Genomic DNA, 26,210 nt, shown 5'->3' with positions numbered 1-26,210 from the left:
TTCTATTCTATTCTATTCTATTCTATTCTATTCTATTCTACTCTACTCTACTCTACTCTACTCTACTCTACTCTACTCTATTTATTTTCATATGGGGTTTCACAGAAGGAAGAAATAGTTTATCTAATGGGTATTAGTTTTAAGTTGTGTATTATTTCTGTTGTTTTCTAATTGTCAATAGCTTTCTCTTTTAAGTTACCGCTAGCACTGGAAACAAACATATAGAAGGAAAAATGGATCCCTTGTTCTGGCCATCAGAAACTAATGGCTTTCGACGTTTCACCCCTGAGTCCTTGGCAGCAATCGACGAAAGAATTGCTAAGAAAAAAAAGCAGCAAGCCAAAGTTAACGGGGAGAATAAAGACCAAGGAGTTGAAGAAGATAAACTTACTCCTCAGCTTGATCTGAAAACCTGCAAAAAACTGCCATCTCTCTATGGGGATCTTCCTGTGGAGCTTATTGGGGAACCCCTGGAAGATTTTGATCCATACTACAGTGATCACAAGGTTAAAACTTTCAAAAGCATTTTTTTATTTAATTTTTTGTCTGCTGAACCCTTAAGACATATTAAAAGCTCTATTCAGGCGATGCTGGTTTTTTATTGTTCTGTAGACAGATCTTGGAACATTACTAGCGTTTTTTGGGGCAGGAGTGCTAAGGTATGCTCCACATTGTCTAATGAAAAGGCATTTTAAGTTCCAGCCAGCAATCAGAATTAATTATGAAAACATGATACGCTTGATAGATACACTTTGATAGGAAATATATTCTGGGATAACTGATGCTTTATTTTCCAGAGCAGTTTCTGTGATGTCTGTGGGGCTGAACTCACTGTTGTATAAACAGTGCCTGTCAAACAGTAGCTCACGCTGGAATTGCTGACTTACTGCAGAGTTTTTGCTGAATTACAAATATTATACAAATTAGGGGAGACGTATTTGAGGTATTTTCAGTACTCTGTGTAGCAAAAACATATGTTTTCATTATAGTCAATTAATTTTCTGTTATTTTATGTCTCATCAGCTTTGTTTATTGTACCGTATTTGTATTGGATATATTCCATGCTATTGCAAAGTGTTTTGTGTTGTTGCCTGTAGGAGCATGTAAAGTAGATGCTCTAGGAAGCCCTTCTGAATGAAATGTCTCTTGTATGATTGCTTATTGTTGAGAGGGACTTGACCTGTAGAGCAGAAGGTTCCATCCAGTCCTATGTTGCTGTCTTTCATGTATACCAGCGAGTCACTGGAAGATAAGAATTTAATCAGAGAACACGCAGAAAGCTTTGTTCTTCCAGAGATTTTTTTTCCTCAAAGTAATCAGTGATATTCTTGATGAAGAGAGACTAAGGCTTATTCAATTGAAGAAAATTAGGTAGAAGTTAGTGAACTGTTTTTGATTTGAGATTTAATTTTTTCTTCATGTGGCAAAAGTACTGAGCTGCATGGACCTTAAGGTAGCTTAGAGGGAATTTACAGTATTACTTGATAATTTAGAGATATTTCAAAATTAAAATTTTTGCTTTGAGCAGACTGGATTCTGGCAGTCCTACACAATATATATTTTGTAAATAATTTTTTGTAGCCTATAAGACTATCCAAGAGTAAGGTGCTTTTGAGTATGATTAACACCATTGTTGCAGTCCCAGAGCAGTATCCTTTAATTACTCTGACCAGGTGAATATGACCACTTGCTCTTCAAATTCATTCCCATTACTACTTTTTCCTCACAGGCAATAATGGACTTTTATATAGCTGGTGTCTTTCTTTCAAAATGTAGTATCATCAGGTCACAGCTCCACGTAAGAATACAGGAAAGCTTTACTCATAATTGCAGTTAGGTATAGTTCTAGATGCAGATTTGAAAACCTGAACGTTTAATTTTGGGGGAAAATTTTGTTTCATTAAAATATTTCATATACTATGAATCTCTTTTTTTTTTTTTTGTTATAGACTTTTATGGTGATAAATAAAAGGAGGACTATTTTCCGGTTTAGTGCCATGCCTGCCTTGTGTATATTTGGTCCTTTTAATCCAGTCAGAAAAGCAGCAATTAAAATTCTGATCCATTCATATCCTTTTGTTGGTTTCCCTTATTTCAGGTTTAAAATATACTCTACCATTTTCTGTCGTTCTGTTCCTCTGTTCATATTAATGTAAATGTAAGCTCATGTGGCTGTGACAGAGAGTTTTAAAAAGTTGTACTGAATCTTGTTTTACAACAGCTAGGATATTTACATGGTGTTGGTACAAGTAAAAATGTCAAAAAGCTTGTATTTAAAGTCAGATTTGCAGATATTGTTATGAAACATTTAGAGGCTACTGTATGATATTTTAGCCCTTTTCCAGAACTTTTTCTAAATCTCTACTGTGGTGACAAACTTAAATTTAAAAAAAAAACCAAACAAACAAAAGAGTGACTCCCTAGTTATTAAAACATGAATGGTGTCATTTACGGCAATGCGTTGCTGAAAGAGTCTGATGTTATCCTAAGAAATGTATGTCACACTCAAGTTTAGAAAGTTCTGCAGAGTGCCCATTTTTTATAATTTTGCAAAAATATAGTTTGAAGAGTGTAAAAATGAAGGATCGCAGGTGCAAAACCCTAGGCTGGGTAGTTTCTGCTCTTTCTGCCACACATCTGTTTTCATTTGGAATTATTAATTTGTAGAAATAGGTCCTTTTATGGGAACTTATGGCTGACTTTGAGTGCATATTCATGCTATTAGAAATTTCTAAATTTGCTGTTCAGTTTCAAATAAACCCTAAATTTAAGGCCAATGTTTGTTTAAAGAAAAAAAATGAACACTTTTGTTAGGTGGCAAATGAACTTACATGAAAGGATGTTTTTTCTTATATATGTTTTCATTGCCTACCACATAAAATGAGAAAGTTTTCTGAACTCGTGGCAGAGCATAGGTGTCTCTTGTAAGAATGTATATATGGAGTCCCAGTTTCAAAGAATACTGGTTATTGATAATTAAGCTTTTTCATCTGGTTTTCCTAGGCTTAAAAACTGTAGTTATTATGGCGTTGGGACCCATTTCTCTTTATTCCGTGCTCCTGCTGGGAAGAAATGGAGGTTTCTAAAGTTTCAAATAACAGTAGACAGCAGAGGACTCAGGTTTTTTTATTTATTTATGTTCCTCATCTCTTCTGTCGAACATGTTATGTCCCACTGTCGTGGTTTAACCCCAGCCAGCAACCAAGCGCCACACGGCCGCTCGCTCACCCTCCCCGCCCCCGGTGGGATAGGGGAGAGAATCGGAAGAGCAAAAGTAGGAAAACTTGTGGGTTGAGGTAATAATAGTTTAATAATTGAAATATAATAATAGTAGTAGTAATAGTAATAATAGGAAAATGACAACAGAGAGAGAGAGAGAGAGAAACAAAAACCAGGAAAAACAAGTGATGCAACCGCTCACCACTGTCTGACCGATGCCCATCTCATCCTCGAGGAGCAATCGCTGCCCCCCAGCCAGCTCCCCCCAGCTTCTATACTGGGCATGACATTATACAGTATGGACCAGCCCTTTGGCCAGTCTGGGTCAGCCATCCTGGCTGTGCCCCCTCCCAGCTTCTTGTGCACTGGGCAGAGCATGGGAAGCTGAAAAGTCCTTGCCTAGTGTAAGCCCTACTTAGCAACAACTAAAACATCAGCGTGGTATCAACATTGTTCTCATACTAAATCCAAAACAGCATTATGCCAGCTACTAGGAAGAAAATTAACACTATCCCAGCCGAAACAAAGATACCCACTAACGTCCTAACTTCCAAAACTCTTTCCACGTGCAGATAATTCATTGTTATTTTTAAACCATGAAGTTTGCTCAGCTGAGCAGAAGTTTGATCTGACATCAGTTTCTTTGGAAAACACATGAAAAGTCCTGAGCATATTCAAAACCAAAGTAATTACTTATCAGCAACTCTTCTGAACTTCAGTGTTTTATAATATAGCACTTTTTCCTTAACGTATTATTCACATTATTTGTTGGCTTTATTACATGTACTGTGGTACTCAATTGCGCTTCCATGGCTGTAACTAAGCTTCCAGAAGCACTCAACTGGACTGAGTAAGTATCTATCTCAGTTGCCATTTGTTCACTCTTTTTCTAAGGATACTAACATGCTGGACTGAAAAAAATAAATAATGTGGTGATCTAATTCTGGGGCATGAAAATTGTCAGAGAGACCTCTGAGGAAGATTTAGGATTATTATTATTATTATATCACACAGTCTTCTGTGGAGCTTCAGTGCCTTTTCCTAGAGTCTTACACCATATGCCCTTTTCTCTATGTTGACTAATTTTGCCATCTGGTGTAACATGCCCCATTTTTCCTTTTAAGGATTAAGCTTTTTAGAGAGACTGTGCAGCAGGATTCTAACTTAATATCTCTCATTCTAAGGCAATTACCTGAATGTCTGATATGGCCAGCTCATGCAAAAGGTATCGAGGGATAAATATTCATTCCATTCTTTCTTGCTGTTTCCTGGGGATACCCCTACTTCAGTTGTTCACATTAGGAAGCCATCTATTTATAATGTCTTGTTACCTTTTGTAATTGTGCGCTGTATCCAGTGTAACTTGAGTTAACGTTCTAGAATTAAATCTTGAAAATGTGCCTGGAGCCTCAGAGGTTCTATAATTTTAATTCCTCTTATTTTGGAGTAAGCATGGTGATAATGATAGCTGAATTTTATGTGGGATTTCTTTCAGTTATAGAGTATTTGTCAGAATAAATCTATAAAATATGCAAACTTTACAGGCTAAAATAAGTCTTTGCTTACATGGAAATCTTACTAAAATTCAGGAAGTCATCTTCTTATACCTATGAAGTTTCTGAAAGTAATGTAATCTGTCCTTTTTTACTTCACATTTTCTACTTTCTTCTCCATCCAGTGACTAAATCATAGAAAAGGTAGAAACGTGCCTGAATGTGTCTCAATCACATTAATATTTTTATTTCTATAACTTTAATATATACTTTCCTTCTCAGACATCTTTTTACTGGCATATATACTGGGGAAATATTGATAAAAATATTAGCAAGAGGATTTGTTTGGGATGAATTTACCTTTCTTCGAGATCCATGGAACTGCTTGGATCTTGTCGTTACTGTCATAATGTAAGTAAAACTCAGTTTTTCTTTTATATTCAAGGGACAAACACACAGATAAAATGCTATTCGATATTGCTGAATTTCTTTAGAGTGGTTGGCATCCTACCTGCTTAAGAGTTACTGTGGTTGAATCACCCTTTGCATATCTGCAAAGAGAAAAATAGTCATAGACCTTAAAGCAAGACCTAAATGCAAAGCTCATCTCAGAAGTGTTTGATTGTTCTCAATTTAGTACATATTTAAATTTTAAGAGGCGATTGTGTAGACAGCCGAAAGCAAGCATGCCTCTTTGCATTGTCTTAGTTGTACTCTGGATCAGATGAAACTCATTTGAGAAGGGTCCAAAGTGGGTCACAAGGTGTCGAACGACATGGTGATAAATAACAGATGAAATTGCAAGAATGCTCAAGGAAAAACAGACCTAGCTTTACATAGACAGTTATGGGCTCTGAAATAGCTTTCACTTGTTTGGAAGACAATGTTGGAGTTAAAATAGGCAATCTTGTGAAAACACCACTCCAGTATGCAATCATGGTCAGAGAAGGAAATAGAAAATGGGGACATTATGGGTAAGAAATAAAGAAAGAAGCAGAACACATAGTTATTTCACTGTGTGGCCTGTATTTTTCTTCAGGTCTATATGTAGTTTTGCTCCTGACACCTCAAAAGATGACAGAGTTAAAAATGATACAGAGAAGTTGTATATCTTGTATTCCACATAATAAGAAACTAAATAGAATAGAACTGTCATGAAAAAAATTCAGAGCAGGAACATGGTTGAAGTCTGTGGCACAGAGCCAAAAAGAGAATAAATAATTTATTTTTTTCTCCTACAACGAGAGCTAAAGACACCAAATGAATTTGTCAGATGGCAGAATAAAAAAGAAGGGAGTAGTTTTTCACACTACTTGTAGGCATATTCCCATAGGAGGTTGAGGATGCAAAAAACTTCGTTGCATTGAGAAGACTTCTGGACAAAATCCTGGATGAAAACATGTTAAGGGTTATTTTTGACACAAAGATACTATGTCTTGTTCAGGAAGTCCCCGAGCTATAAATTTGCTGGAAGAATTAAGTCTGGGAAGCATCACTGCCTTGATTCTAAATTCCCCTGTAAGCATCTGTTGTGGGTTGTTCTTGAAGACAGGGTAATAGGCCAGATGGATCACTGCTGTGGTCAATTTTAAATTCATATCAAAACCAACTAAGTAGGTGGACAAAAAATGAGGAAGAAACCAAGTCAGAATTTGCATCTCAAATACAGAATGTTAATCTCAAAAGCAAAACAGTCTTACGTGCAGCCATGAACAGATTCGCTCATGCCCAATCTCAGAGCTTTCAAAGCAAATCTCTCTCATTTAGCATTTCTGAATAGTTTCCAGTTGTCTTGTTCTCATTTATTAGAGGTGTAGAGTAATTTAGATTGGAAGGGACCTCTGGAGATCATGTGGTCCAGCTCCATGCTAAAAACAGGACTAATTTAGATTAGGTTGCTCAGGACCTTGTCCAGTCAAGTTCTGAGTTTCTCTAAGCATGGAGATTCAACAGCCTCTCTGAGCAACCCATTCCAACCACATCTGGTTTTTTTTCCCTCCCAAATTTCTAATTGAAATGTCTTGTGTAGCAACCTATGTCTGCTGCCTCTCATCCTTTCATGGTGAGCTTCCAAGAACAGCCTGTCTCCATCTTCTCTAAGCCCTTACATTGGGCAGCTGAAGACAGCAATAAGATTCCTGGGCCATCACTCCATTAGCCTGCACTTCTTCAGACTCAACAAATCCAATCCAGCCTAACAATTTAACCATCTAATTGTCGTACTGCCCCTCTTAGAGCGCTGGTTGGACCTGCTCCAGTATGTAAAATGTCTTTCTTGCCCTGGAGAGCCCAAAGCTGGACACAGTACTCCAGATTCAGTCTCAGAAATCACTTCCTTCAACGTATGAGCTAGACTCCTCAACATGTGAGCTAGACTAACGCTAATCTAGCCCAATATGTGATAGCCATTCCATGTCACAAGGGTGCTCTGCTCATTCCCGTTCAATTTGTCTGCCCTGACCCCAGGTCCTTTTCTGCAAAGCTGCTCATTATCCAATCTGCCCTCAGCTCCTACTTGTGCTCATGCTGCCTCAGGTGCAAGGCTTTGCCTTTGCTTTTACTGAACTTCATGAGGCTTCTACAGCCCATAACTCCAGTCTGTCAAGCTCACTCTGCAGAGCAGCCTTGCCACCCAGTGTATTGACCGCTCCCCCCCAGTTTAGTATTTGTGAACTTCCTGAAGGCAAACTCCATTCCATTCTTCAGGATGTTAATAAAATTGTTAAACAATATCGACCCCAGAACTGACCCATGAGGGATGCCACTAGTAACCAGCTGAACTTTGTCCCTTTGATCACAGCACATAGATGCATGGATAATATTTCATTTTGACAGATTTTGAGAGCAGACCTCACTGGTAAAGACCAAATCAAGGCAGCGTTGAGCAGTTTCAGCTTTTGCATGTCCTTTGTCACCACGTTCCCTGCCTCCTTGAACAACAGGCCCACAGTTTCCTTAGTCATCTTTTCACTGCTGATGTATGAGAAATAGCCCTTCTTGTTGCCCTTCACATCCCTTGCTAGCTTCAACTTCAGCTGAACTTTGTCTTTCCTTGCTTCATCCCTGCATGCTTGGCAACGTCTTAGTGTCCCTTCCCAGAACTATCTCTGCTTCAACCTTCTGCACACTTCCATTTCGAATATGACATTAGTCAGGAGCTCCCTGTTCAGACAAGCTGGTTTTCTGCCACGTTCACTTGACTTTCTAGAGTAGACTGTGTCATTCCTGTGCTTTGAAGAATACCTTTGAAGATCCACCAGCTGTTCTGGGGGCCACTTTTTCCTTTGGGGCAGTTTCAGATTCCTGAACACGCTGAAATCAGCTGTCCTAAAGTCCAAGATTTTTATTCTGCTGTTCATCTTGCTTACTTCTCTCGAGGTCTTAAACTCCACCATCTCATGGGCTCTGTAGCAAAGGCTGCCATCAACTGTCATATCCCTGACTGGTTTTTCCTTATTTGTAAAGAATAGGTTATGTACTCAGATGTCATCACACACATATATGTATATGAATAAAGTATTCTTATGGGTAATCTATAAACCACTAAGGAGCTTACACATTGTTAATCATCAGTAACTATCAAGTAGTCCAACAGCTGTATGAACAATTTCATTTTATGGTCCTACTTCCCTACCCATACTCCTAATTCATTTGTGTTCAAGCAGATATAAGCACTTTGCAATATAGTATCTCCTGGTTTTTTGGGTCCTATCATGCAACAAATAAAAGTATTTGGAAATTAACACAACAGTTAATTCAAGTGCAGTTATTTCTTAAGGTGCTTGAGAATTATTTAATCTTACAGACTAGGCAAAGCCATAGTGTTCTGATCTATTGCTGACAAAAGTCATGCTTTGAGTGGAAGGTTGCCTAGATGACCTCCAGAGGTCCTTTCCAACCAGTGTTTCTCAGATTCTGTTATTGAGACTTTTTATTTTAAGGAATTCTGTTACCAGTTATGACCTTGTCATAAGATGAGTCACAATTCATGTCCATTCTGACATGAAAGAAGTCTTATGAAATATGGGGTTACCTGTTAAAGATAAAGTGCTGTATAGAACATGCAACTCTTAAAATCCTCATTTTCTGAAATGTCCAAGTTGTTGAAGCAATTAAATTGAAACTAGTTTCAATACTCAAGTTCTTAGCTGACTGTTAAATAACAGTTAGGAAGACAGCCATGTGGTACAGAATTAACATATTGTAAATGTAGTTTTGCTCAGCTCCCTTCTCCTAAAGTATATATTGTGTAGTTTTGAGATAGCTGCAACGTATACTTTCATGTGATCTAAATCAGATTAGACTCAGTATGAAAGGGTTTTATATTTATTTGACATTTTGATGAATAAACACTTCAAAAGTTAAGCATCCAAATCCACACTAAGTAAAAACTTGCTGGGTTTCCTTTCAGAGGCACTATTCAAAAGTCTCATTATCTTGTATCAATACCTAGAAATGGACTTAGATTGCTAAGTTTAGACATTTACCTTAGGACGTATTTGACCTATTTATTTTCTGTAACTTATTCATTGCTGTGTGCTCAATATGCATATGCTCCGAAAAGCTAGATCTTTGTTATTCAGTTATATGGTGGTTTAATTTTATAGGTATGTTACTATGTGTAAAAGTATGAGGAAGGTTTCAGCTCTTCGAACTTTCAGAGTACTGAGGACTTTGAAAGCTGTTTCAGTAATACCAGGTAAGGAACAACATGTCTTACTAGTTTTCTCTCCTCTTCAGCAGTATGTTATTTCTAATTCCTGTCCTGTTCTTGTCTTCAGTTTTCTGGTCACTTTTTGTGATGGTCAACGGGATCCCAAGGTGTGACAGCCTGTAGTAACTCTCAGCAGCATCCTAACAGAATATTTTTTATCATCTTTCCTCAAAATGATTTTGACACAGGCAAATTTTTGTATTTTCTGCTTTTTCTATCCCATCACTAATGTTCAATTTTACTTAGCCCAGTGCCTTTGTCTTTTTACTTTTGTCTTTCCTGAGCAGCGCACGCTATTCAATACGTTGTCTTAATATAACGATGGCTATACCACCATATTTCTGGTTTCATGTTATACTTCATTAGCTTAATCTTCTATGGTTTATTTCCCTGAATGCTGACTTCACAATATTTCAGAGTTTTTCATTTGTTTGTTTACTGGCCACAGCCACTGTCTGGATTGAGCATAATACTTTCATCAACAGTATTTTGCATATGCTGTCCAGATATTTGATCTTTTTGTAAGCTGTGCCACTGATTAGGATACCAAAGTATGGATTTCAGAATCTAACTACAAAAAATCATTTGAAAATCTATAAACGACTATATATCCCATTTTCATAATATATATTAACTTTACCATTTCTATGTAACTACAAATATATTTTTGATTTTGCTCCCTCCCTGGGCAGCCTGTGCCAGTGCTCAGGCACCTTCGCAGTAGAAAAGTGTTCCCTGCTGTTCAGAGGGAACCTCCTGTGTTTCACCTTGTGCCCATGGCCTCTGGTCCTGTCACTGGGCACCACTGGTACGAGCCTGGCTCCATCCTCTTTGCACCCTCCCTTCAGGTATTTATATACATTGATGAGATCCCCCTGAGCCTTCTCTCCTCCAGGCCAAACAGTCCTGGCTCTCTCAGCCTTTCCTGATGGGAGAGGGGCTCCAGCCCCTTCATCATCTTTGTGGCCCTCTTCTGGATTCTCTCCAGTATGTCCATGTCTCTCTTGTACTGGGGAGCCCAGAACTGGACCCAGTACTCCAGATGTGGCCCCACCAGTGCTGAGTAGAGGGGTACGATCACCTCCCTCGACCTGCTGGCCATGCTTTGCCTAATGCAGCCCAGGATACCATTTGCCGCCTTTCCCACAAGGGCACGCTGCTGGCTCATGTTCAACTTGGTGTCCTCCAGAACCCCCAGGTCCTCTTCTGCCACACTGCTTTCCAGCTGGGTGGTCCCCAACATGTATTTGTTCCCTTCCCAGTTTCATAAATGTTCTTTTGCTTTTAAACTGGTGACATCCGTAAAGCATTATCTTCTAAGACACAATTCCCTGAGGTCAGCAGAAGCTATCCTTTATTGTAATGTGTATTTAGCACAATGTGAAGTACTAGGTTAATGTTAATAAAGCACAGAAATCTGTCCATATTCATTAAAGGTCCTAAGAGTTTGCTTAGATGCCATCTTAATTTAGAATTTTCAAGTTAGCAAAATTAGTGTTAGAAAAGCCAAATAAGTTATGATTAGGAAATTTAAGTAAAAATACTTTACTCATTCCTATGCTTTATTTTACCTCTTTTAATACTCTGAAATTACAAAACCACTTACACTGATTGTTTTTAACATACATGCAACTGTTGTGTATTGTCATGTGGGAACGCTATTGCATTCCTCTTCTTATTTTGCATATTATCGAATCTTATTTTTCTAGGTCTGAAAGTCATCGTAAATTCACTTATTGAATCTGTTAAGAAACTTACGGATGTGTTGATCTTGACTGTTTTTTGCTTGAGTATATTTGCTCTAATAGGCCTCCAGCTTTTTATGGGCAATTTAACATCCAAATGTGTCCTCAATAATACCATATACAATGACACATTATGTAAGGATGCCAAGATATACTTACCAAATGATACAGGTAAATTTTATTCTTTTCTCCCTTTACATAATCTGTGTATCTTCCTATGTATGTCTTGTTTTTTCACAGAGATGTTAAAATATAGTTGCATGTATTTCTCACAAGAAGGTATGTCCTTCCATTTGCATGAATAGTAAGATGAAGCCTATGGGACAACTGAATGAGAGATTAGTGAATGTGGGATTTGGAGAAAGGTTAGCAGTCTGTGGGGCAGAAAGGACTGAGTTTTCTATAAACATTTGCTTCTTTACCTATGCACATTGCATGGGGATCCTAATTTTAGGGGTACTGCACAGAGAATGATTTTTTCCATCACTTAAACTATATCGTTCAGAAATTTTGCCTGCTTCTTGCAGAGGTTCTTATTTTTACCAAAGATCAAATAGAATCTTACATTGTGAGTTAGGCACTTAATTTTTTTTTTTTTTTTTGAAATTGCCATAGGGACAGATCTGCTGAGAAACAGCCCTATGCGCCCTTGGTGGTGAAAGGAGTCTTTCAGAGAGACTTAGTTCGTCGGGCTGTTTTTTAAAGTGCAGCAATGTATGATTTACTGTCAGAGTGCTGTAGGAACTGACACCTTCTGATTTTATGATACCTTGATGTTTTTTGTATTAGATATCTGCTACAGAATGAATAAATCTTCTGAAATATTGCTCTGTGGGTTCAGTTCAGATCCTGAGTAAGTGAACAGAACAGTTTTAGTACTTTCTTATTTTTTTCTTCAAATATACTGTGGTTTTATTTTTGGCCTAAAGGAATGGTGGTGATTTTTCAGGAGGGTGGAGTGTGTGTGTGTGTGTGGGTGTGGGTATTAAATTAAAAACCAGATATTTCACATCAGAAAAACAATGAAGTAAAGTACTAGGATGCAAGCAATTATATTTGTGTTTTGTTGCTAACCACTGGTAATATAATGATAATGTAGAGTGATAGGAGGAGGGGAACACATCAGTAAAGAGTTGTGAGGCATTAGTAAACTCTCCTCTCCTCGGTGAATTATTTAAAAGTAAACATATTTCCATTTTTTCTCCTATGTATTTGTTTGAATGCATCCTACATCAGTGGAGAGTTTCTGTCTAGTCAGAAACTAGACAGAACTAGAGTTTCTGTCTAGTTTCTTCAACTAGACAAATGGCTTTCTAGAATTGTCTGATATAAATCAGTTCTTCTGGCAGAATTATATTGGGGAATAATGAAACAGACTTTCAATAAACTGAACAAAATATTTGATGTTGTGTACTAGATGCTTTCAGGTACAATCTAATACTGCAAGTAAGTATTGTTTAACATTTCTTTTGTGGTTAGCAAAGAGTGCCCAGAAAACTATAGCTGCAAGAAGGTTGGGAAGAATCCTGACTTTGGTTATACAAGTTTTGATCATTTTGGCTGGGCCTTCCTTTCTTTGTTCCGTCTGATGACACAGGATTACTGGGAGCGTCTCTACAGACAAGTAAGTACTTTTATTACCTGCTAGAATGACTTTAGATATGCAGTTTAGAGCTTTATGTCCACTAGAAAAATCTGCACCTGTTTTAAAATTACTGATACCAAATTTCTTTTAAAATCAACATAAATATTAAGGAAGTAGCCTCAAGTGACTAAGTTGTAACACCTTCTGCAAGTAGCATTGGATGGGAGCAATCCTGCTGTGAATGCTCATAGTTTTGTTGGAGAACACACTTGGGTCAGTGATTAATAGTTACATGTTAATATGTAACTACCAAAGGATTGGGGTGTATAGTAGATCCTGCTAGCGAGCACACTGCTGCTGCAGGGGATACGAGGACCTGTTACATACTCTGTTTCTCTTCCTTTTAAGTCCTGACTCCTCACCAAACCTTTTGGCTCAACATATACACTTACATTTCAGATCATTTTGGACAACTGGTATTAAAAAAATTGCAGCCTTTATGTTTTGATTCAGAGAGTTGAATGTAACTTTTAAATTCTGGGTTTTGACAAAACTGATACAAAAATTGCGTGTAGAGAACTTTTTGGATCCCTTACATCTATGCAGCGCCTTTCTTAGAAGGGAATTATCCTCTGCCTTGTTCTATAGCTTTCATATGGTCCACTTTAACTTTTTTCAAGCAACCTTTATTAACTGAGATTTTTTTAAAATTGATAAATCTTCTTGTGCCATTTAGAGGTCATGTGGTTTATAGTTTTTAATGTCTCAGAGCTTAATTTTGAGCCATCTCCTCTGCTGCCATTTATAAAAAGTAAGAATAAGCAATCAGTCTAAATATTCCCTCTGATTCACTAATTATAGCATCTTTCATGATTGATTGTTTAGATAATCCTAGCTTTCATCCTTATTACTGAGTTTTATTAATTTCTTCTGTAGCCAGCTGTATATCTCTTTACAGCTGAAGTTGTCTTCTCACAACTTAGACTCTGATGATCATTTGCCTGGTTTGCTGGAAGATATTTCATTTAATTTTAAGAAAGGATTTTGTTAATTCTTCTTTGCAGTACAGGACATCATTATGAATGTTTGATGGTCTGTTACATAAAGAGAAAACATTGTATGTTTACAGAGAAATTTTTAAGAGCTGAAATTTATTTACTTGAAGGCCAGGGGAACTCCTGACTAGATGTATTTCTAGACCTTCTCTATAACTTAGACCAGAGGTAGATCCTACTCTTGTTCAAAGAAAACAGTGCAGTATGTTGACCTTTTGTATTGTATAGGAAAATAAATTGTTTAAAGTTAGTTTGAAATTCTAGTGTAAATGTTAGTTTGTTAAGAATTTATTAAAACCTTTACCTTTTCCTTACAGACTATCCGTACATCTGGAAAGAACTACATTTTATTTTTTCTGGGGGTCATCTTTTTATGCTCATTTTATCTCTTCAATCTGATCTTGGCTGTAGTAACTATGGCATATGAAGAGCAAAATAGAGCTACTCTTGCTGACACAGAGGCAAAGGAAAAATTACTTCAGGATGCCCAACAAATTCTAGAGAAAGAACGGGTTTGTAAATTATTATATGTAATACATAATATGTGGTTCCTTTTGTTTTCTTCTGTTGGTGAATTAGAGAAATAAGGTTTTAATTAAACATGTGCTTCTTACAATACTTTCTCACACCTCATTTCTCTTTGTCTCTTTATAAATACGTGTGTGTGTATATATATATATTTAGATATATATAAACATTTCTGTGATACAAACAAACAGCATGAGTCCAAGTTAAATCATATTAAGTTTTAGGATTTGCAGACCTGGCATTGTATAGGAATGGCTTGCTGGGAAGTATATAGCTTTTATGGTATGGCATAAGGGCCTGTGCTCTGTGGCGTGCCCCATTCTTGTACGCTACCACTATTGCTGTGTACAAAAATTCCTTTCTCTGAATATTCCTTCTTGCTATTACTGTGTAGTCTGATGAAGGAAGTATGAGTGGATAAATTTGCATCCATAAGAAAAGTTGTCATTTCTACAGTTCCCTGAGATTGGAGGTTCTAATGCTGATAGGTTTCAGGATTGATCAAAAAGGCAAGCTTTCTGAGAGCCACTGTGCTCAGCTATTTAAGGGGTGTCATGCCTCTTTTTGAGTGATTGCACGCAGAAGGTCTACCAGTTGACAAGAGCAGGACTAGGTTTTGGCCAGGCTAATGCCATTAGTTCCGTATTAATGTAGAAGGACATCCAGAGACTGCGTTCGTTTCGTTGCTGTTGGAGAGCTAATAGACACACATCAGATTTCTACAGTGGTTCCTCTTGGCGCAGTGTTGCCTAGATTCATTCATTCCTTCGCCTATAGAGGACCAGGGATCACCTTGTTGTTTTTATTTTATTCCTGAGAAGTGAAGCTCTGAGCTGAGGCAACAAGACAGATGATTGAAAATTATTGTGAGACATACTTTGTCTTCTAACTTTTTATAAAAGATGCCTCTGATTTACTGCTAACAGTCAGAAAAGTCAGATTTGTAAGAGGACATGCAAATATTCTCTAGCAGTTGTCCAATTTCATCGTTAAATGAAAGGCATCACTGGTTTACCAAATTCCTCCTCTACAGCTGTTGACAGGCCTGTAATGTTTCTCTGTCTGAAATTCCAGCTTGCCAAGCTTTACTTAGGCTTTTCTTCCTTCTATTTTTCTTTCAACGGGATTAGTAGTTAAGAAAGGTTTAACATTTTAGGATTTAGTGTGAGCCCTTAGTCTTCTGTTGTCTTTGGGCTCAAGGTCCTTTCCAAAGCAAGAAAAGGAGAGTAAAAGGATACACCTTAATATTCTGTAATTCAGATACAAAATACAATATCTAAAGTGGCAAGGACAAACTTTAATTGTAGAAGCCGATAAGGAGCCCTGCTTTATCTTTCAGTATTGTGAATAGCATTTTGTACTCCTATCTTTTTATAGTAGTTTAATATTTGAAAGGTAAGAATTATTAGTGCAAAGCATTCAGATAACATAATAATTTAACCGCATACGATCCTAGTCCATTTGCCTTGTATTAATAGACCGACTTTTTGCTGTTTCTTTTACAGATGTTGGCTGCTGGAGAGGGTAATAAGGCCTTACATGGCGGATCTGAAATGTCAGTTGCTGACTTGAAAAATTCAAAAGAAAAAGAGATGGAGAAAGAAAAACCTATTTTAAGACAAAGCTTAATTTTAGGTGATCACGGCAAAGAGGAGCAGATATTTCATTCACAGCCTGGTCACTGCCACAAGAAGCTTGTAAGTATTCGAAATAGATATATTCATTAGACTTGCATGTGATGTGACAATCTAATGAGCAGAAAAGCTTTCTTTATTTGCAATTTTTTTCCCTCTTTTTTTTTTCTTTTCCCTTTCTTGCATGCATTGGATTAAAAGCCCTAGAGTTGAGTTTTGCCCTGCTTTGAGCGATGGAGTGGGAGGAGTCCAGAGGACCTTCCCAACTTGAGTTTTTCTCTGGCTCTATGTAGACACCCTCATTTAGATGCCTATATTTAAGTATTTTAATCTTGAGCTGAATCTTCTGAAATAATTCTCAATTATCCATATTACTGAGTTATTTTCAACAATATCTAAAAAAAAAGCCTTTAATGCCCTTATACTGGTTCAGCAGCAGCCATTCTCCAGTACGGGCTTGTGACTTAGACCAAACAGGGTCCACTAGAAAATCAGGTGGTGCAAAATTAGATGTTTGTGTCCAAATAACACCTTGACTGAAACCCTGGTTCCCAGCCACACCTTTGATAATTCAGGCTGGAATTTCAAACCAGTCTTCATTCACCTTCTCAGATATGTTTCTTCCTTCCATTTCTTTGGTGATCATTTACCATGACTGAGAAGGGTCGCTAGATGTGGAGAGCTGGAAATCATCACCAAAACATACACTGTTCATTTTTATATTATCTCTCACCCCTCTGTCTCCCAAGATGTTTTCTATGACCCCCCCCATGATAGTCCGTTCCATTTCGTGGCAGATTCTCTCTTGCTTCTGGGAGAACATCAGAATTGTTCCCACCCATCTCATAGAAAATGGAAACTTTCCAGTAGCAGAGCTAAAGGAGTAATGGCCCAACTTCCTTCCTTTTGAAAAGTGCCCTTGTAGGGGAGTTTATGTCACACATGTCATCCTAGCTAAAATGGATTATTTTTTCATTCTGGCAGTCAGCATGGTCAGAATTTCTCCTAAATTCTGTGATCCTAGCTATATTAAATTATGTGTCTGAGCTGAAGGAGTCAAAATCATCCACTTGGCAGCAACTGCCATCTGTCATCTCCTTTAGTACAGTATTTTCTTCTTAGAGAGTGCCATTAACGTTTCCCCTGCCGTGTTAAGAATATAATGCCATTTTGTGACCTAATTTGGTTCTGCTGTGCTTAAAGGGAACACTATCACAGTCCATGGTAGTCTATTATTATACCTACTGAGGAAAAAAAAGTCTTTCCATAGCAGGTGCCATATCTTCTATAAGTATAAAAATCACCTCTTATGGCTGATTATCGCTATTTAATTTTTTTCGTCTAAGTGTGTGACTGTGTTGCAGGAGATGACTGAGCCAGGAGATAAATTTGGTTTAGTTCCTAGACCTCCAAGGCTGCAAAATCTGCACAGGTTGGATGCCAAAAGAAATCTGTATTTTTACATTTCAGAAATAACATTTTCAGATCCTTCCCAAGGTCCCTTCCCCTCTCTGTGTGCAGAGAATGGCAAAGTTATGAATATCCCTGTATAGGAACTTTTCATAGAATCATAGAATCACAGAATTGTTAAGGTTGGAAAAGACCCTTAAGATCATCAAGTCCAACCGTTAACCCAGCACTGCCAAGCCCCCCACTAAACCATGTCCCTAAGCACCACGTCTACCCGTCTTTTATATACCTTCAGGGATGGGGACTCAACCACTTCCCTGGGCAGCCTGTGCCAGTGCCTGACTGCCCTTTCAGTGAAGAAGTTTTTCCTAATATCCAACCTAAACCTGCCCTGGCGCAGCTTGAGGCCGTTTCCTCTCATCCTATCACTTGTTACTGGGGAGAAGAGACCGACCCCCACCTCGCTACAGCCTCCTTTCAGGCAGTTGTAGAGAGCAATAAGGTCTCCCCTCAGCCTCCCCTTCTCCAGACTAAACAACCCCAGCTCCCTCAGCCGCTCCCCATCAGCCTTGTGCTCCAGACCCTTCACCAGCTTCGTTGCCCTTCTCTGGCCACGCTCCAGCACCTCGATGTCCTTCTTGTAGTGAGGGGCCCAACACTGAACACAGCACTCGAGGTGCGGCCTCACCAGTGCCCAGTACAGGGGCACTGTCACCTCCCTGGTCCTGCTGGCCACACTATTCCTGATACAAGCCAGGATGCCATTGGCCTTCTTGGCCACCTGGGAACACTGCTGGCTCATGATCAGGCGGCTGTCGACCAACACCCCCAGGTCCTTTTCCGCCAGGCCGCTCTCCAGCCCCTCCTCCCCAAGCCTGTAGCCTCATCGATAAAGATATTGAACAGGACAGGCCCCAATACTGAGCCCTGGGGAACACCACTTGTGACTGGCTGCCAACTGGATTTGACTCCATTCACCACCACATCTCTTTTGGAAAGAGATAATTGCATTAGAACCTGGTACGAGAAATGTGAAGTGGAACCCACTTTTCGGGAGTATATTCTGCAGAGTTTAAACTACATTGCTTTGCTTGCTAACGGATGACTCTACACTATCATCTGCGTAAAGAATTCCAAGACCCAGCTCCAGGTAATTGTGATTGTGTGAGATCCTGGTTATAGTCTTATGCTGTCTCACACATACTTACAGACGATCATTTGACAGCAGAAGCAGCTATTTATCAATCATGAGGGTTCTTCAAGATGCATAGTACGCTCCCTCTCACTCCCCTACGTCACAGTTCTCACTTCGTCCTACAAATGTTGATATTTCATATTTAAAAAAAAAAAAAAAAAAAAAAGGCCCAGAGCATGATCCAAGTAGTGTGAGCTTCTCTGGTGTAGAGTTCTACCTTAGTCAAATAAATATAATCGACAACAAACATGGCAGTTTGTTTCATGTTATGGCAACTACTGGTAGTACTAGCTCTGCTGCAACTGAGGACTCTGCAAGCAATGTACTCTCTAATCACAAAAAGAGGCTAAAGATGCTAAGTCAAAGAGAAAAAAAGCGTATGAGATGTAGGAACTTTTTGGTAGGACATAATCCGTTCTATAAAAACTTGAATGGACTATTTCGCTAGTGCATATCCCGATTTTAAATCCCAATTTGTCAGAGGACTTTTCATCACCAGTTATTTACTTCAGCTAAAGATAGATGAGCAGCAGTAACTGGTTCAGTGTTGATGAATGTTCTTAGCTCTGAATGCTTCTGAACAGACGTGAATTTCAACAAGACGACTGAGGAATTTAGTCGGGCTGGCGCACATATTTTTCTCGGTTTCTCTCCTCTGAGACACCAAACATAGAAAGGAATGAAAGGACAAGTTGCACTGGTAACTTGGATGTGATTAGAATAGTCTAATTGAGTCTTTTAGATTTTGAAAAAATACAGATAGAAAAATGAACGTTTTAGCACTGTATTATAAATTCATTTTACATGTCTGTTCTGTGACAGTTCTATCAGCTAAGTTTTGCTTAGCTTTTCAAGTCATTAAAATACCGGAGAGACAAAAAGAAATAATTCTTATTAAACCCCTGAGGCCAAGGATATCAGTTTCATTCCCTGAATAACAGTTTTATAGAATATGTTCATAAAAATCATATTATTGTAAAAGTTTGAAGTAATGATGCGACATATCAATAGGAAAGACGTCATGGCTTTAAACTAAAAGAGGGTAGATTCAGACTAGATATAAGGAAGAAATTTTTCACAATGAGGGTGGTGAAACACTGGAATGGGTTGCCCAGAGAGGTGGTAGATGCCCCATCCCTGGAAACATTCAAGGCCAGGCTGGATGGGGCTCTGAGCCACCTGATCTAGTGGAAGATGTCCCTGCCATTGCAGGGGGATGGACTAGATGGCCTTTAATGGTCCCTTCCAACCCAAAGCATTCTATGATTCTATATCTTTACTTATATACCCTCCCCACAAAAAGAAAATGAAACAAATCAAGTTGTGCTGAAAGGGGATACTAAGGTACTGTGCATTACGATGTGGTCAGTCAGCAGCTCCCTGTCAGCTGGTAGTTCTAATTATGTCCTCCCTGATACTGGAGTTTTCATTCTTTCTGTTTTTCTCTACCTCAGAGTCTCATCTATTCTTTGCAGTGCATGTTTTACAATTGTCTACTTACTCTTTACAAGGGGAGGGGAGGGGGGGCAGTATTAATGTGTCATGAACTGAATCTTTGATAATAATTCGGTGTGTCCCACAAGACAGAGGTGTTGACCTGTCTGTTCTTCAGTGCACATCAGGAACACTGAGTTTATCATTCTGTAACTTCTAATGAAAACAAAAGTAGTCGCATTCCTAGTTTTAGCCAGTTCATTAGTATAGATCTTGATAGGCTTAATAGGGCTGGGAAAACCAATAATTTTGATTCACTAAATAACTGTTCTTAATTTTAATAAATAATTTTTGTTTTATCAATAATCAGCAATTCATGGTTAAATAGCCAATAAATTATTCAAACTTATCATCAGTCTTCTTTTTGTATGTTCTTTTTATCAGTCACCGGAAAGATGGAATGATTTTTTTCCTTTTCTCCCCTGTTAATGATTCTATACTTCTTAAATAATGGCATTATTATTGTTAAATATTATCAGAAGGAAACAACTTCTTGAACAATATTACTGGTTTTCATTAAATGTTCTTTGACTTCAAAGGCAAACACATGATATTGTTGTATTGTTCTGTTTTACATTCTTTCAGCAAGGTAAGGCTTCATCACAGTGTGTATTTAAAAAAGGCATATTTATCTTATGCTGGACATAATTTTTATATTTCCATTTCTTCATATTCCCTTGTTATATTATCTTCTGTTGTCTTTCTAACCAAAGAGGCAGATACTGCTGTCCTATGAATTGTCAGTGGACTCTATTAATGATCCTTTTCGAAGACAGAGGTTAATGAGTGCAGCCACTGTTATTACAGATAACTTGCGTAAGTCATTCTTTAGTGTTTTTCCTATGGTGATTGTGTAATTTGACCTAAGAGATCAAAATGTCACAAACAGTCAGCATTATTTTAAAAGTCACTAGGGGAAATTATGCTGCAATCAAATGTAAATTTCAGTAAAATAAATATTCTCGTATCTCATTTAACTGCAACCGTAACTTGCAATTACCAAGGGTAAATCATGCCTGACCAACTTGATTGCCTTGTACAATCAAATGACTGGGTTTGTGGATGAGGGGAGAGCAATGTTTTCATTTACCTCAACTTTAGCAAGGCTTTCAACACTCTCTCCCACAGTATTTTTTCATCCAAGTTAGGGTGTTAGGGTCGGCATGCGTGGACAATCAGCTGCACAAAAAAACGGATGAATGTTTGGGCTTCAAGTGTCTGGTGAACAGGCTGTGTTCTACCTGGAGGCAGGTAACAAGTACCACAGGGTGTATCCTAGGACACATCTTGTCCTAAGTGACCTAGAGGAGGCAACAGAGGGCTTGCTCTTCAATTTTGCAGATGACACTAAATTGGGGGGGAACCACTTGATACACTGGAGGTAAGGGCTGACATCTAGAAGGACTTAGGCTGGGGGAATGGGCCAACAGGAACGTTATGAAAATTCAACCAGAACAAACGTAAGCTGCATATCTGCAAGAACCTCTTGCAACAATACAGGCTGGGAGCTGGCGGGCTGGGAAGCAGCTCTGCAGGAAAGGCCCTGTGGGTCCTTGCGAGCAGTGAGCTGAGTATGAGCCAGCAACATGCCTTTGCAACAGCAATGGCTAGCAGTATCCTGGACTATATGAAAAAGAGCATAGCCAGGAGAAAAGTGATTATCACCCTTTATTAAGCACTTGCTAGATCACATACTATGCCCAGTTTGCCCCTGGCCCCCCAATACAAGAAATACATTGAGTTCAGTAGAGGGCCACCAAGTCAAGGGATGGAGCACTTGCCCAGTGCTGGGCTGGTTCAGCCTGGAGAAAAGGTTTTGAGGGGAAGTTAATATCAACCTTCCAGTGTGTAGGAAGACATTATCAAGAAGGTGGAGCCAGGTTCTTCGCAGTGGTGCACAGTGGGAAGATGAGGCAACAGACATAAATTGAAAGAAGAGAGCTTCAAACTATGTGTAAGGAGAAGCTTTCACCGTGGGGACAGTCAAAGGAACAGGTTATGCAGTCTCTGACCTCACAGCTGACCCTGCTTTGAGAAGGGTGTTGCACTAGAGATCTCCTGAGGTCCCTTTCAACTTGACTTATCTTATAACCCTATCCTCAACTCTGGACACCAAGATATGGGGGACATCCTTCTTCATTTTATCCTGGACTTTTTTTCAACCCATGCTGCATCTGTGACTGCGCAAATGCAACTCACAGAAAACAAATTGTCAGTCTTCCCAGAGACAGTTATTTCTCCTTAATGCAGATCCTTTATCATCCTTCAATAGTATAATAAACACATGAAGAGGTGGGTAATATCACCTGTTTCTGTAACTATGAGGTTTGTTGATGGTGACCTTTAAATAGTTTGTGATTAGTTTGTGTAGAATGAGTGAAACAATGTTTTTCAGTTATGCCATTCTGCTCACGTGAGATGATTGATTTTTCTTTTCAATCTTTTTCTATGACTGTCTTTTTCTTCATACTATGAACTTCTGTATGAGATTATTTGTATGTCACTTTCCCTCTTTGTCATTTAGAACTGCAAGAGTCAAAACTGAAATGCCCTTCGTTATTGAAACGTTTTGCTCGAACATATCTGATTTGGAATTGCTGTCCATTCTGGAGAGCGGTCAAAGAGAAGGTGAAATTGGTGATTTTGGATCCATTTGTTGATCTCTTAATCATGGTCTGCATTATCGGGAATACCTTATTTATGGCTCTGGAGTACCCTTGCATGCCGGCCCATTATCAACGCATGATTTGTATAAGTGACAAGGTAAGTTAGGTCTATGTTAGAGTGAATATGGAGTGATAACCCCATATTTGTACTGGGACAGTCCCATAAGGAGACATACTTTTTCAATGACTTTTTGCCGAATTTCTTCTTCCTCTTTCCAGGTCTTCACCCTGATTTTTACAGCAGAAATGATCTTGAAAATCATCGCTCTAGATCCTTACAACTATTTTCAGCAAAAATGGAATATTTTTGATAGCATAGTTGTTATGGTTGGCCTAATAAGCTTTAAAGAAAATCTGTCATCTTTCAGGCTGGTAATTATTTCTTTATTCTTTTCAAAAAGTACATGTGTTGTATAGATTTGTAGAAGATTACAGTGAAACACCCTCGAATTATTTTACCGATGGATCTTTTAAATCAGTTGTCTTTGTATATAATAAGCCAACATGAATGTTTAATTAGAGTGAATACTAAATTAATATTAAAGAATACATTCAATATGTTTCTTTTACTGTGTATATTGGATACTACAATCTCCCCTTGGAGATTTGACCTAGCAGAGAGTTCACTGGTTCCCTGTTAGGTCTGTACAGTGGCACTGCTCAACTACATTTCAGATCTTCAATTAGGAAAAGATATTATCTGAGTGTTTTCATGAGCTTAAGGATAGCAAAGGTTCCTTCACAACTTTTCCTTTTGAGTTGAGATTTGTAAAATAACATAGCTTTCCTCAAGGCTTAGACTTGGCCTTGAGGTCTCCTCAAGGCTTTCTTCCATCTTAGGGAAAAGGAGGAGTAGCTCTCAGATGGCTATGTATAATGTTACTTTTTTGCTTACGTCCTTACTGTGTATTTAGAATGCTAAATTTACTAATTACTTCCAACATTCTTCATAGCTTTTCAGAGTCATCACACCTAGAAATTCAGCTGAATTCTGTTTCATCTTGTGTATCATGACTGGGAGGTTTTAACAGCTCTGAACACTAATTTGACTAAAAACATCCTTTTTACTCATGAGAATGCATAGAATAGATCCCATCTGGCTTTTCAGATCCTATGTTAAGTCTGTTGGGTGAGGGTAGAAAAAATTCTTTTTTTCAATTTTTGCCTGATTACATTTGATTTAGTCCAAAATGCAGTCATTTCATAAGCCTCATCCAAGTACCTATAAGCCACTTGATTATTATTACTATTATTGCTATTAATACTAATAGACTTACACGTGCTCATATCTAACTTAGCACAAACAATTTGAAACCATCTTTTGGCAGTTCTCTGTTCTTAGTAACATTAACTATCTGAGCTTAAGCACAACGCTTTTGGATCAGAACAACTAAAAACCTTTCTTTGGGAGAAAAATTATGATGGTCTTATATGATAAATGCAGGGTCTGGTTTTTATGTGTGCTGTGCTATCTACGGAGTGTTCACCACTCACATTGTTCTCTTGTGTTTTATTTACAGCTCAGGATCTTCAAATTGGCAAAGTCCTGGCCAGCCTTAAATACTCTTATGAAAATAATCCTAAACTCAGTTGGTGCTCTGGGTAACCTCACTCTGGTTTTGATTATCACTGTATTTATTTTTGCTGTAGTCGGAAAGCAGGTTTTAGGCAATTATTATGTGACTAATTTCTCTAGAATAAGCACCAGTATGGATTTACGCTGGCATATGAAGGATTTTTGTCATTCATTCCTGATTATATTCAGAATATTATGTGGAGAATGGATCGAAACCATGTGGGAATGTATGGAAGTGGCTGGAAAAGAGCTATGTCTTCCCATTTTCTTGCTAGTCCTGGTGATAGGAAACCTGGTGGTGAGTTTCAAGCTATTTTTCAATCCCTACTGAATGCATCCACTTACACTGGCATCTCTTTTCCCAAGGGAAACTTTATCACTTGAACAGTATTCACACTGTTCTTTTTTCTGGCTATTACTTAATATATATTTTTCTTCTGTCTTTTTTCCCTTTTCCTGTCTTTCTTTTTCTCACATAAGAGGTAGCAGCTAAGCAAAATAAACCAAATTATTCCTTCTACCCAGAGTATAGAAATGCAGTGCTTTTGATAATTTGGTGTCTGATTTCTTCATCTTTTGTGTTGCTAGGATCAAGTAACCAAACTGTTCAGTACTTTTAATGCTTACCAACTTATCCTTATATTATCAAAAGTTTACAGTACCCAGATTTTCTGGTTTGTGTGATATATACCAGATCTAATCTATATATACTGGAAGACGAAATCTTTTTCATCTGCTTGGTTTCTTGGTCTATACCAGATCCTTTTTGATGGTGATGTTACTAAAATTTATCTTTGCCTGCTGTTTTTCAACATAGCTACCTCCTCATACATGATAAACATCAGAGCATGTGAAAATATATTTGATATACCCAAACCCTCACTTCCTTCCTTTTTATTCTGCCTTTCCTTCCAGAAGGGGCCATATCGTACTATATTAATATTCCACTACAATAGTAAATAATTTCATTGCAGTGGTTGATGAAAGGGAGTTTGAGATTTTTTTATCTAAGGAGGGTTTTCTGAAATGTCTTTTCTGTTAGCAATGGTGTCTCCAACTTTAACTATTTCAAGGTGCTCAACCTATTCATCGCCTTGCTGCTGAGCTCGTTCAGTACTGACTCCTCAGTGGGACAAGAGGAAACTGGACAAATGACTAAATGTCAGATTGCCATTGCACGGATTCACAAGGGCCTGCAGGCTGTGAAAGACAGAATTTTGGATCATTGTGGCAAAATAATGAAACGAAGCCTCAAAACGACAGCCAAAAATAAGACTTCAGTGAAAATTTCTGCCAAAGACATAGAGGAAAATAACTATGCCATGACAGATGTCAGAAAGGAGATAGACAACAGTTGCTTTGACATTTGGTATTACAATACTGAAGGGAGTTCCTCAATAACACAGAAATATGAAGAATTTTTAACCAGTCGTAGTACCTGTGTTCCCATTGCAGTAGCAGAGACTTACACCGATGAAGGTGGTGATGAGCACAGTGTATGCACAGAAATAGAATACAGAAAACAGGTAAGGAATATTAATATTTGAAAAATTATTGTAACTTGCATCTGTAAATATAATCTCAAAGACTCAACAGTAAATGTTATCCCTTCTGTCATTTCTGCCATTTTACTTTCTTTGTTCTTCTAGTAGCTTCAAAATGCAAGAGCTACCAAATAGTCTTAGCTATTCAATAAGTTGTTGAATATCCACTTTTTCATTATTCTCCTTGTTGATAGCCATAATTCTGTTTCTGTCTGGTTTGTTTCCATTTATGGCTGTCAATTGTTAAATGAAGTTTGATCGAGATAGCCATTCTTTCTTTTTGTCTCCTTTGCCTTACAGATGGCACCTGGAAATTTTGGAAGGCGGGCCTCTTGTGTTGCTTATGTGTTCC

General features: G+C 38.2%; 1 protein-coding gene across 1 annotated transcript in view; it reads left to right on the top strand.

Annotated features, from left to right (window-relative positions):
• Nucleotides 1-233: 233 nt before the first annotated feature.
• Nucleotides 234-26,210, top strand: part of LOC309598817 (sodium channel protein type 5 subunit alpha-like) — a gene marked incomplete at both ends in the record, with an annotated part of 46,617 nt that continues 20,640 nt past the window's right edge. The window contains 15 exons of the mRNA XM_082329762.1: nt 234-506; nt 1,950-2,069; nt 3,981-4,069; nt 4,995-5,123; nt 9,320-9,411; nt 11,136-11,342; nt 11,961-12,024; nt 12,651-12,795; nt 14,129-14,323; nt 15,845-16,036; nt 20,786-20,888; nt 22,597-22,835; nt 22,958-23,110; nt 24,259-24,612; nt 25,388-25,840. Of these exons, the coding sequence (XP_082185888.1) occupies nt 234-506; nt 1,950-2,069; nt 3,981-4,069; nt 4,995-5,123; nt 9,320-9,411; nt 11,136-11,342; nt 11,961-12,024; nt 12,651-12,795; nt 14,129-14,323; nt 15,845-16,036; nt 20,786-20,888; nt 22,597-22,835; nt 22,958-23,110; nt 24,259-24,612; nt 25,388-25,840 (2,808 nt within the window). The remainder of the gene's footprint in view (nt 507-1,949; nt 2,070-3,980; nt 4,070-4,994; nt 5,124-9,319; nt 9,412-11,135; nt 11,343-11,960; nt 12,025-12,650; nt 12,796-14,128; nt 14,324-15,844; nt 16,037-20,785; nt 20,889-22,596; nt 22,836-22,957; nt 23,111-24,258; nt 24,613-25,387; nt 25,841-26,210) is intronic.

Source organism: Platalea leucorodia, assembly GCF_965183815.1.
Source record: "Platalea leucorodia genome assembly, chromosome: 1".
In the NCBI taxonomy this organism is placed as follows: domain Eukaryota; kingdom Metazoa; phylum Chordata; class Aves; order Pelecaniformes; family Threskiornithidae; genus Platalea; species Platalea leucorodia.
This window is presented reverse-complemented; position numbering and strand designations above follow the sequence as displayed.